General features: G+C 43.2%; 1 protein-coding gene across 2 annotated transcripts in view; it reads right to left on the minus strand.

Annotated features, from left to right (window-relative positions):
* The window catches only part of aay (phosphoserine phosphatase), a 276,767-nt gene that overhangs the window by 126,495 nt on the left and 137,127 nt on the right, over positions 1-13,145 (minus strand). For both annotated transcript variants that reach the window (XM_070100620.1, XM_070100619.1), the window contains exon 2: positions 9,791-10,119. In XM_070100620.1, coding sequence (XP_069956721.1) covers positions 9,791-9,836 — 46 coding nt within the window. In that variant the 5' untranslated portion in view covers positions 9,837-10,119. The remainder of the gene's footprint in view (positions 1-9,790; positions 10,120-13,145) is intronic.

Raw genomic sequence — 13,145 nt, forward strand, 5'->3', positions numbered from 1 at the left:
ATAACATAAAAAACAGATCAAGTAGCGTGCAGGTGTATACACAGTCGCATACCTCAATATATATTTATACTCAAGATTTATGCCTATTGATTCACACTTGTATGTACACACAGACGCACACCGAGAGGTGTGCATCTCTGCGTATATACATACATACATACACGCATCTTTGCGTATATAGACAAAGATATATTCCTTTCGATGTAGATATACAGAGCCGCACACATTATTATTATTATTATAATCAAGGGGGAAGCGCTAAACCCGGAGGATTATACAGCGCCTGGGGGGGGGGATGTGGAAGGCATTCAGGCTTAATTCGGGGAACTGGAGCACAGATCCAATTCCCTAAATCAAGAGCCCCTCACCAACATCAAGGAACCTTCCTTGAGGGGAGAGCCGCACACAGATACAGTGTCCAAGCAACAGTTAACGTAGCTAGGCTCCCTTTTAAAGGTCATACACTAGAGCAGGAAATAACCTCGAGGTAACGCTACATACAACACCCAGAAGTGCGATCAAGGTGACCAATATGGGCTTCTTATACACAGCTTGAGGACTTGGCCTATTAAGCAACGATTGTTTTATTAAATACGTAAAGTGTGCATTTATTGGAACGGCAAGTGTGAAAATCAGTTAATGTCTCGAAATTAATGAAGTTTTACTTATTATACGTTTTGAAGCTTTAAAGTATATACATGCGATCTGTACAGGGACTGGAGCAAGAGAGGAAGGATAAATAGTAGTGGAAATAGTAGTAGTGGTAGAAATAGTAGTAATAGTAGTGGTAGTAATAGTAATAATAGTAGTAGTAGTAACAGTAGTAGTAGTAGTAGTAGTAGTAATAGTAGTAGTTGTAGTAGTAGTGGTAGAAATAGTAGTAGTAATAGTAGTGGTAGTAATAGTAATAATATTAGTAGTAGTAACAGTAGTAGTAGTAGTAGTAGTAGTAGTAGTAGTAGTAGTAGTAGTAGTAATAGTAGTAGTAGTAGTAGTGGTGGTGGTAGTAGTAGTGGAAACAGTAGTAATAGTAGTAGTTGTAGTGGTAGTGGTAGTAGTGGAAACAGTAGTAATAGTAGTAGTGGTAGTAAACAAGAGCAGGTAGTGTTAGTGGGACAAGAGATATAAAGGGGAGTGAGGAGTGAAGGGAGGCAAAATTAAAGGTAGCAGCAATAGAAGTAGGAATGGTAGTAGTTATTTGTGTATAGCATTAGAGTAATTTATATAGCATTAATTTTAGCAAAGTTACAATACTAAATAAGACTTGCTTATCAGAGATTAAACAACAGCTGGCGTACCGGTCCTGGGTATCAGTAATTAAGCAACGGCTGACGGTGCTATCCGACGCTTCCAGGGGAAGGAACATTCACCTGCATTAGGTGCCCCAAAGTCACTGGTAAACAATCGTCAAGTGACTACAGGTGATGCTTCACCTGGGCACCTCCTCATATGTCTTCATTAATTACATTTACACAAATAAAAAAAATAACAAGAGTGGAGGACAGATGAGGTGATGCAGTATGTAGGCAGAAGCTCACAAAGTGTCTATCGACAGGTGCCTCTGACAACCAGTAACTCACTCTTCAAAACATTTCTCCTCGACTGTGCACGAGGGACTGATCACCTATCAAGACTGAGAGACTGAGCATCACCAAATTACCTCATCACTTCTTTCAGCGTCTCCATATTCCATTCTCAGTAATGATTGAATTGAGAGAAATAAACAATGTTGGAAGTCTCCTTCATCAATGACACCCAGGTGTTGCATGTGTCTTATTCATCAGTGATGATACCCAGGTGTTGCATGTGTCTTATTCATCAATGATGATACCCAGGTGTTGCATGTGTCTTATTCATCAATGATGATACCCAGGTATTGCATGTGTCTTATTCATCATTGATGATACCCAGGTGTTGCATGTGTCTTATTCATCAGTGATGATACCCAGATGTTGCATGTGTCTTATTCATCAGTGATGATACCCAGGTGTTGCATGTGTCTTATTCAACAATGATGATACCCAGGTGTTGCATGTGTCTTATTCATCAGTGATGATACCCAGGTGTTACATGTGTCTTATTCATCAGTGATGATACCCAGGTGTTGCATGTGTCTTATTCATCAACAAAGACACACAGTTATTACACAAGTATCTCATGCATCAACTTGACTGTACAGTACACCATGAACGTAACCAAAAGTGCGTCCACAGCGAAATAAGTGTTGATATCGCAACATTTGCGACACTGTTAACTAAGTTCATTATTCTGTCTGGCAGATAAACCTGATAATTCGGCCTCTTTTTTTTTCCGCTTCGTCTGCCCCGGCGATATTTAGTACCTGATTATTTACAAATGTATTTTGGGACATATCGAAGTAGCAGACTACTACTACTGTCGTCGTCGTCGTCGTCGTCGTCGTCGTCGTCGTCGTCGTCGTCGTCGTCGTCGTCGTCGGCGGCGGCGGCGGCGGCGGCGGCGGCGGCGGCGGCTGCTGCTGCTGCTGCTGCTGCTGCTGCTGCTGCTGCTGCTGCTGCTGCTGCTGCTGCTGCTGCAGCTGCAGCAGCTGCAGCAGCTGCAGCAGCTGCAGCATTCTTCCAGGTTTTAGCTTAGGTCCGCCAGAAATATATTACGTAAACATTATACAAATAACACACACATGGGGGGAACGAAAATATAACGACATTTCGATCCTACCTGAAACATTAGCAACTCTCATGAACGTTTCCGAGTAAGCTTAAGTATTAAATTTAAATGACTGGTAATTAAATTATTATTATTATTATTATTATTATTATTATTATTATTTGGCTGGAAGAGCGCAAGGTGAGTTAGACGTGCCTAGCATGGGCCAGTAGCCCTGCAGCAGTGCTCCACTAATCTTAGAGTCTTTGATTATTTCGTTCAGAAAATGTGCCTAATCCAGTTCAGTGTTACAGTAACACTAAGTGGAGTGTTACAGTAACACTAAGTGGAGTGTTACAGTAACACTAAGTGGAGTGTTACAGTAACACTAAGGGCAGTGTTACAGTAACACTAAGGGCAGTGTTACAGTAACAGTAAGGGGAGTGTTACAGTAACACTAAGGGCAGTGTTACTGTAACAGTGAGGGCAGTGTTACAGTAACACTAAGTGGAGTGTTACAGTAACAGTAAGGGGAGTGTTACAGTAACACTAAGTGGAGTGTTACAGTAACACTAAGGGCAGTGTTACAGTAACACTAAGTGGAGTGTTACAGTAACACTAAGTGGAGTGTTACAGTAACACTAAGGGCAGTGTTACAGTAACAGTAAGGGGAGTGTTACAGTAACACTAAGGGCAGTGTTACTGTAACAGTGAGGGCAGTGTTACAGTAACACTAAGGGCAGCGTTACAGTAACAGTAAGGGGAGTGTTATAGTAACACTAAGGGCAGTGTTACTGTAACAGTAAGGGGAGTGTTACAGTAACACTAAGGGGAGTGTTACAGTAACACTAAGTGGAGTGTTACGGTAACACTAAGGACAGTGTTACAGTAACAGTGAGGGCAGTGTTACAGTAACACTAAGGGCAGTGTTACAGTAACACTAAGGGCAGTGTTACAGTAACAGTAAGGGGAGTGTTACAGTAACACTAAGGGCAGTGTTACAGTAACACTAAGTGGAGTGTTACGGTAACACTAAGGACAGTGTTACAGTAACAGTAAGGGCAGTGTTACAGTAACACTAAGGGAAGTGTTACAGTAACAGTAAGGGGAGTGTTACAGTAACAGTAAGGGGAGTGTTACAGTAACACTAAGGGCAGTGTTACAGTAACAGTAAGGGGAGTGTTACAGTAGCACTAAGGGGAGTGTTACAGTAACACTAAGGGCAGTGTTACAGTAACAGTAAGGGGAGTGTTACAGTAGCACTAAGGGAAGTGTTACAGTAACACTAAGGGCAGTGTTACAGTAGCACTAAGGGGAGTGTTACAGTAACACTAAGGGCAGTGTTACAGTAACAGTAAGGGCAGTGTTACAGTAACAGTAAGGGGAGTGTTACAGTAACACTAAGGGCAGTGTTACTGTAACAGTAAGGGGAGTGTTACAGTAACACTAAGGGGAGTGTTACAGTAACACTAAGGGCAGTGTTACAGTAACACTAAGGGCAGTGTTACAGTAACACTAAGGGCAGTGTTACAGTAACAGTAAGGGCAGTGTTACAGTAACACTAAGGGGAGTGTTAGAGTAACACTAAGGGCAGTGTTACAGTAACAGTAAGGGGAGTGTTACAGTAACACTAAGGGCAGTGTTACTGTAACAGTAAGGGCAGTGTTACAGTAACACTAAGGGGAGTGTTACAGTAACACTAAGGGCAGTGTTACAGTAACAATGTCCAGATCAGTAGCAAAGCGTTTTTGAGACAATTCACGTTATAGTGAATGAAACACTTGGGTCTTCTCCATGTGGAGACTCGGCCATATATATAGCACATGCGAGGAGAATCTTATATACTGTAGACAGGTGAGGTGAAGCAATCGTAGGCAGAGTCACCATGGAAAAATCCACAGGTGGATGTTGGACATGCCTATATGTTAGGCTAGCGTAGAATTTTTTGTATTAAGATCGCAGTATGTTGCTGTGTCTGACAGTGCTGCAGACACATTCCTGTCAGACACATCAACATCTGGAGATCTTGTCACAGGAAATTCCACGCTTGTCTAACCTACATGCATGACCTACTTCCACCTATGGATTCTTCCCTGGTGACACAGCCTCCAGCTGCTTCACCTCACCTGTCTGCAGTATACAAGGCCTTTCTCCGTACATATGCTATATTTTTATCGAGACTGATTACATGAACACATCGACTCCAGACTGAGGGACTGATTGCTTCCAACTCCTGCCGATCATCAACTATTCTTCTCTTTGGACTGAAGAAGCCACTGGTTGGTACAGTGTACAATATCGTGGTTGGTACAATACACAATATCGTGGTTGGTACAATACACAATATCGTGGTTGGTACAATGCACAATATCGTGGTTGGTACAATGCATAATATCGTGGTTGTTACAATGCACAATATCGTGGTTGGTACAATGCACAATATCGTGGTTGGTACAATGCACAACATCGTGGTTGGTACAATGCACAACATCGTGGTTGGTACAATGCACAACATCGTGGTTGGTACAATGCACAATATCGTGGTTGGAATAATTCTCAAACAGTAAATGAAAACTATGCGAGGTTTCGCTGTCTTGAACCATTATCACGAACTGATAATAGTGCAAGGTGGACCGAAACGTCGTAAATAAGATGCCACGTATCTCAGCAGTAAAGCGTTTCGCTCACAACAGAAAAGACCCGGGTTCAATCTCGGGCTGGGGCTAGGCAAGTCTAAGATACATGTGCAACACATGTCCTAATTATCACACACGTGTTTTATTCCACAGTTGATAGGTATTAGTATGCCTAGCACCTGTGGATCCTAACACCCGCAGCACCTGGTCACTTATTTGTAGATGAATGGTTCAGAGAACCGACATGTTGATAAATTAGACACATGTGCAACTCTTGGGTATGAGAGTAAGACACATGTGCAACATCTGGGTATCTTTATTGTAGACGTTTCGCCATCCAGTGGCTTTATCAATACAAATTCTAGGACCTAACTTGAAGACAGTAGAACTATGTACAGAAGATGAGGTAATCAGTCCCTCAACCTAGGAGTAGGTGCGAACAGCACCATAGTCGTGGAGATTCCACGACTATGGTGCTGTTCGCACCTACTCCTAGGTTGAGGGACTGATTACCTCATTCTCCTCCTGTTCTTCAAGATTCTCCTTTGTATGGACTGATGAAGCCACTGTGTGGCGAAACGTTTCCTCAATAAAGATACCCAAGAGTTGCACATGTGTCTAATTTATCAACCTGGTCACTTAGCAGCAAACAGGTACCTAGGAGTTAGTCGGCTGTTGTGGGTGGCATCCTGGGTAGAGGGATAAGAGATTCCAAGGAAAAATAAGCCACAATCTTTGGCTTTAACGGGTTATCCTGGGTTAATAAGCCTTCCTGCGTTTCTTACTAATTAAAATAATACTTTATTTATTGTTATTTTTCTCAGTTTATACGAGTGAGTTTTGAGTCAGGTTGAGTCACTTGACTTAACTAAGTTACCAGTCAGAATAACTTAGTTGGAACACAGAACACGTAACTTACACCTTGGAGAGGAATCTCGTTTGCTAAGTTCCGGTTATAGATATCGGTTAAGGATGGACCGATATGTTGTTTAAAGTTCCGCTTAAAGAGATGGCCAGGTCAGCTGGGAAGAATGTTACCTATATGTTGGTCAGAAGTTTTTTATTTGTATTCGTGAAAAATATCAACACGACTACTGCTGGCAGCTGTCAACACCACTACTGCTGGCAGCTGTCAACACCACTACTGCTGGCAGCTGTCAACACTACTACTGCTGGCAGCTGTCAACACCACTACTGCTGGCAGCTGTCAACACCACTACTGCTGGCAGCTGTCAACACCACTACTGCTGGCAGCTGTCAACACCACTACTGCTGGCAGCTGTCAACACCACTACTGCTGGCAGCTGTCAACACTACTACTGCTGGCAGCTGTCAACACTACTACTGCTGGCAGCTGTCAACACCACTACTGCTGGCAGCTGTCAACACTACTACTGCTGGCAGCTGTCAACACTACTACTGCTGGCAGCTGTCAACACTACTACTGCTGGCAGCTGTCAACACCACTACTGCTGGCAGCTGTCAACACCACTACTGCTGGCAGTTGTCAACACCACTACTGCTGGCAGCTGTCAACACTACTACTGCTGGCAGCTGTCAACACCACTACTGCTGGCAGCTGTCAACACCACTACTGCTGGCAGCTGTCAACACCACTACTGCTGGCAGCTGTCAACACTACTACTGCTGGCAGCTGTCAACACCACTACTGCTGGCAGCTGTCAACACCACTACTGCTGGCAGCTGTCAACACCACTACTGCTGGCAGCTGTCAACACTACTACTGCTGGCAGCTGTCAACACCACTACTGCTGGCAGCTGTCAACACCACTAGCTGTCTACTGCTGCAGCTGTCAACACCACTACTGCTGGCAGCTGTCAACACCACTACTGCTGGCAGCTGTCAACACCACTACTGCTGGCAGCTGTCAACACCACTACTGCTGGCAGCTGTCAACACCACTACTGCTGGCAGCTGTCAACACCACTACTGCTGGCAGCTGTCAACACCACTACTGCTGGCAGCTGTCAACACCACTACTGCTGGCAGCTGTCAACACCACTACTGCTGGCAGCTGTCAACACCACTACTGCTGGCAGTTGTCAACACCACTACTGCTGGCAGCTGTCAACACCACTACTGCTGGCAGCTGTCAATACCACTACTGCTGGCAGCTGTCAACACCACTACTGCTGGCAGCTGTCAACACCACTACTGCTGGCAGCTGTCAACACCACTACTGCTGGCAGCTGTCAACACCACTACTGCTGGCAGCTGTCAACACCACTACTGCTGGCAGCTGTCAACACCACTACTGCTGGCAGTTGTCAACACCACTACTGCTGGCAGCTGTCAACACCACTACTGCTGGCAGCTGTCAACACCACTACTGCTGGCAGTTGTCAACACCACTACTGCTGGCAGCTGTCAACACCACTACTGCTGGCAGCTGTCAATACCACTACTGCTGGCAGCTGTCAACACCACTACTGCTGGCAGCTGTCAACACCACTACTGCTGGCAGCTGTCAACACCACTACTGCTGGCAGCTGTCAACACCACTACTGCTGGCAGCTGTCAACACCACTACTGCTGGCAGTTGTCAACACCACTACTGCTGGCAGCTGTCAACACCACTACTGCTGGCAGCTGTCAACACCACTACTGCTGGCAGCTGTCAAAACCACTACTGCTGGCAGCTGTCAACACCACTACTGCTGGCAGCTGTCAACACCACTACTGCTGGCAGCTGTCAACACCACTACTGCTGGCAGCTGTCAACACCACTACTGCTGGCAGCTGTCAACACCACTACTGCTGGCAGCTGTCAACACCACTATTTCTGGCAGCTGTCAAAACCCCTCAGTTTTTTTCCTAGCAAAATTGTATCTACGACTATTAAATATGAGTGACAGCGGTAACAACAGCTATGTTTCCCTGCCTATTATGTTCCCCTGCCTATTATGTTTCCCTGCCTATTATGTTTCCCTGCCTATTATGTTTCCCTGCCTATTATGTTTCCCTGCCTATTATGTTCCCCTGCCTATTATGTTTCCCTGCCTATTATGTTCCCCTGCCTATTATGTTCCCCTGCCTATTATGTTTCCCTGCCTATTATGTTCCCCTGCCTATTATGTTTCCCTGCCTATTATGTTTCCCTGCCTATTATGTTTCCCTGCCTATTATGTTTCCCTGCCTATTATGTTCCCCTGCCTATTATGTTCCCCTGCCTATTATGTTTCCCTGCCTATTATGTTCCCCTGCCTATTATGTTTCCCTGCCTATTATGTTCCCCTGCCTATTATGTTCCCCTGCCTATTATGTTTCCCTGCCTATTATGTTTCCCTGCCTATTATGTTTCCCTGCCTATTATGTTCCCCTGCCTATTATGTTTCCCTGCCTATTATGTTCCCCTGCCTATTATGTTTCCCTGCCTATTATGTTCCCCTGCCTATTATGTTCCCCTGCCTATTATGTTTCCCTGCCTATTATGTTTCCCTGCCTATTATGTTTCCCTGCCTATTATGTTCCCCTGCCTATTATGTTTCCCTGCCTATTATGTTTCCCTGCCTATTATGTTCCCCTGCCTATTATGTCCCCCTGCCTATCATGTTCCCCTGCCTATTATGTTTCCCTACCTATTATGTTCCCCTGCCTATTATGTTTCCCTGCCTATTATGTTTCCCTGCCTATTATGTTTCCCTGCCTATTATGTTCCCCTGCCTATTATGTTCCCCTGCCTATCATGTTCCCCTGCCTATTATGTCCCCCTGCCTATTATGTTTCCCTGCCTATTATGTTTCCCTGCCTATTATGTTTCCCTGCCTATTATGTTCCCCTGCCTATTATGTTTCCCTGCCTATTATGTTTCCCTGCCTATTATGTTCCCCTGCCTATTATGTTTCCCTGCCTATTATGTTCCCCTGCCTATTATGTTTCCCTGCCTATTATGTTCCCCTGCCTATTATGTTTCCATGCCTATTATGTTCCCCTGCCTATTATGTTTCCCTGCCTATTATGTTTCCCTGCCTATTATGTTTCCCTGCCTATTCCATCACACAGGATGTGTCACCTTCAGCTGGTATACTTCAGTAGGTCAGTGAAGATATCGTCGAGTATACCATGAAAGGTTCAGCAGCTTCAGTGTATTCCTTCCAGTAGAACTGGAGTTACTATCACCTGGGATATACAATCTCTCAGGTTGAAATTTTGACGGAGATATCTACATAATATAGCGAATACAATAAAAATGATATAGTATATAGGAGACCGGGAAGTATAACTCTTCTGGGTTTTTTGATAAATTATAAATGAGAGTGCAGGAAATAAATTATATTCTTGGCATAACCCAGATTAAAACGTCACAATTTAACATAATACCTATGTTTTAACTTGTTTAAATAATAGAAATTTAACCCAATAAGTTTTATTTTGGGTTTTGGGTCTGGATATATAACACATAATTTTTTTAATAATGGTCTTGAGGGAACATAGTTGTTATAGACACACAGTATATTATGTACCTTTAACCTTAGATAACCCAAAAGCCTAAGTAAGTTGTTCTTACCTCTCCCATTGGCCATGATATTCTTGACTCCATTTACTCCGTTCATGGTTGTTGAGGTGAAGTGGTCGGTGAGGTGGAGTAGTTGATGGCTGCTGTACCTCTTGTCTCCAACACAGACACACACACACTGCCCTCACACTACACACTCACGGAAAAATTTCCATCAGCTGATCAGAGAAGCTGGGGACAAACCTGCCACCTGTCTTACAGAGCAGCTGGGGACGAGCCTCTGTTTTGTTGAGCAGCTGGGGACGAAACCACCGCCTGGGTGAGTCAATAGAGAAGCTGGGGACGAGATCACTTTCACCTGGGGCAGCAGTAGCGTTCAACTGTGCATGAACAAAGTACAATGAGTTTTTTTTTTTAAACTTTCTCAGATGTTCTACTTACATAAACCCGCTGCAATAAATTAAAATGTCATTGGCCAATGCCTCGCCACTCGGCTTCAAAACGGTGATAAAATTCATGAAATTTTTAAAGAAATAGCCATTTGGTGAACATTGTTCACTTGTTCCTGAACACTACACAAGCCTGACGGTCCTCCCGGAAATTTGGATATTGCCCCGGGGTAGATTATTTTAAATAATAATTAGCAATGCAGTCCATTGCATGGCGACCTTTCACATACATGGTCCAACAGGTGTGTTGGTGGACACCTGGAGCACACCTGGACACGTGTGTAGAAAATAAATAACTTGGTCTTGTATCCAGGTTATTGATATTTATGTAACTCTTAGTTATCATGTAATATATATACGCTTTCTATTTTGTTTTTATTAATAAATATATGTAATATTTTACCGTATTTAATTCTTTATCTAATATTTAAAACAGAGATAATTTAAATAAGGTTTTCATTTGACTTTATTGGTTTATGGGAGAAGAGAAGATATAACAACAAGATCAGAGTAAGAGACAAACTTAAATTACTTAACAGAATGTAAGTCTAATGTGAGAGACCTGGGAGTGATAATGTCATATCTCACCTTCAACGATCACAACAATTTTAATATGGCAGATGCAAGGAAAAAATATAGGATAGATAATTAGAAATTTCAAAACAGCAGATGCGGTGCTAGTGCCCACATTCTTCAGGTCACTCGTTCTCTCTAGGCTGGAATATTATTGTGTACAAATAGCCCCCTTCAGGGCAGGTGAAATTGCAGAAGTGGAAAATGTAGATATAACCTTCACCGCTCGTATATACTCAGTCAAGCAACTGTGAACACCTTAAGAAGTGTTTCTTTTCCTTGTTTTTGGTAGTTTATGCAGGAGAAAAGGTTACTAGCCCATTGCTCCCGGCATTTAGTCGCCTCCTACGACACGCATGGCTTACGGAGGAAGAATTCTGTTCCACTTCCCCATGGAGATAAGCAGAAATAAACAGGAACAAGAACAGCATTGGTCCATAGAGGTATGGGTAGGTGTGGGAAACAACGGGGTTGCAGTACTAGAGATAGAGAGTAAATATTGGCAAGTTGGCAAGATATGTTAAGCAATTTTTTCAGAAAACAGGATGGTCCCAGGGCTGTTTATATATATGCTTGTGCATGTATGTGTAGCGTGATCTGAGTGTAAGAAGAAGTAGCAAGACCTACCTGCAACCTTGCATGTTTATGAGACAGAAAAAGGCACCAGCAGTCCTACCATCATGCAAAAATGTAGTACAAGCATGCCTCTGGTAAGACAGTGATGGAGTGAATGATGATGAATGTTTTTCTTTCATAAGAACATAAGAAAAAGGAACACTGCAACAGGCCTACTGACCCATGCGGAGCAGGTCCATGTCCCCCCCCCGGATTAGACTAAAGACCCCCCCCCGGATTAGCCCAATGACCCACCCAGTCTGGTCACCTCCACTCAAGCATGGAGCACTGCACGAGACCCAGCAGCACAAGAAGCTAGTCAGGTCCAACTCACACCCACCCACACCCACTCATGTATTTATCTAACCTATTTTTAAAACTACACAACGTTTTAATCTCAATAACTGTACTCGGGAGTTTGTTCCACTCATCCACAACTCTATTACCAAACCAGTGCTTTCCTATATCCTTCATGAATCTGAATTTTTCCAACTTGAAACCATTGTTGCGAGTCCTGTCTTGGCTGGAAAATTTCAGCACACTATTTACATCCCCTTTATTTATTTCTGTTTTTCATTTATACACCTCGATCATATCCCCCCTAATTCTACGCCTTTCGAGAGAGTGCAGATTCAGGGCTCCTCAGTCTATCCTCATAGGGAAGATTTCTGATACATGGGATCATCTTTGTCATCCTCCTCTGTACGTTTTTCAGAGCATTTATATCCATTCTGTAATACGGTGACCAGAACTGAGCAGCATAATCTAAATGAGGCCTAACCAAGGATATATAGAGTTGAAGAACAACCTGAGGACTTCTATTTTTTATACTTCTAGATATGAAGCCAAGAATTCTGTTAGCTTTATTGCGAACACTAATGCACTGTTGTCTTGGTTTTAGATTACTGCTAACCAGAACTCCTAAATCCTTTTCGCAATCAGTAGTATTAAGATATATATTATTTAGTTTATATGTGGCATGGTTATTTAACTGTCCATCATTTAAAACTTTGCATTTATCAATATTAAACTGCATCTGCCACTTCTCCGACCATTGCATCAGTGTATTCAAATCATCCTGGAGTGCTCTAGTGTCCTCATTAGAATTAATTGGACGGCCTATTTTGGTGTCATCAGCAAATTTGCTTATGTCGCTATTTATTCCCTCATCTATGTCGTTTATGTAAATTGTGAACAACAACGGACCCAACACTGACCCCTGAGGAACACCGCTTGTGACGTGCCCCCATTCTGATTTCTCCCCATTTATGCAAACTCTCTGCTGTCTATATGTCAACCATGCCTCTACCCAGGAAAAAATTTCTCCTCCTATTCCGTGTGCCTTAAGTTTCCTCAGTAGCCTCTGGTGTAGTCCATATACACAATATCATATTCATTACCATGATCTACCTCCTCAAACACCTTAGTGAAAAAAGTTAGTAAATTCGTAAGACAGGAACGCCCCTTTGTAAAACCGTGTCGAGATTCACTAATCAATCTGTGCCTGTCAAGATGGCTACGAATTGCTTCGGCAATTGATTCCATAAATTTTCCCACTATGGAGGTAAGGCTTATTGGTCTATTGTTCGAAGCCAAGGACCTGTCACCTGCCTTGTAAATAGGTATTTCATTTGCCATTTTCCACTTATCAGGCACTATGCCAGTTTGTAGTGATATGTTAAAAAGATTAGCCAAAGGTATGCTAAGTTCCTCTTTACGTTCCTTTAACACCCTTGCAAACAGTTCATCAGGACCTGGGGATTTGTTAG

This window comes from Cherax quadricarinatus, chromosome 73 (assembly GCF_038502225.1).
Source record: "Cherax quadricarinatus isolate ZL_2023a chromosome 73, ASM3850222v1, whole genome shotgun sequence".
Lineage (NCBI taxonomy): Eukaryota > Metazoa > Arthropoda > Malacostraca > Decapoda > Parastacidae > Cherax > Cherax quadricarinatus.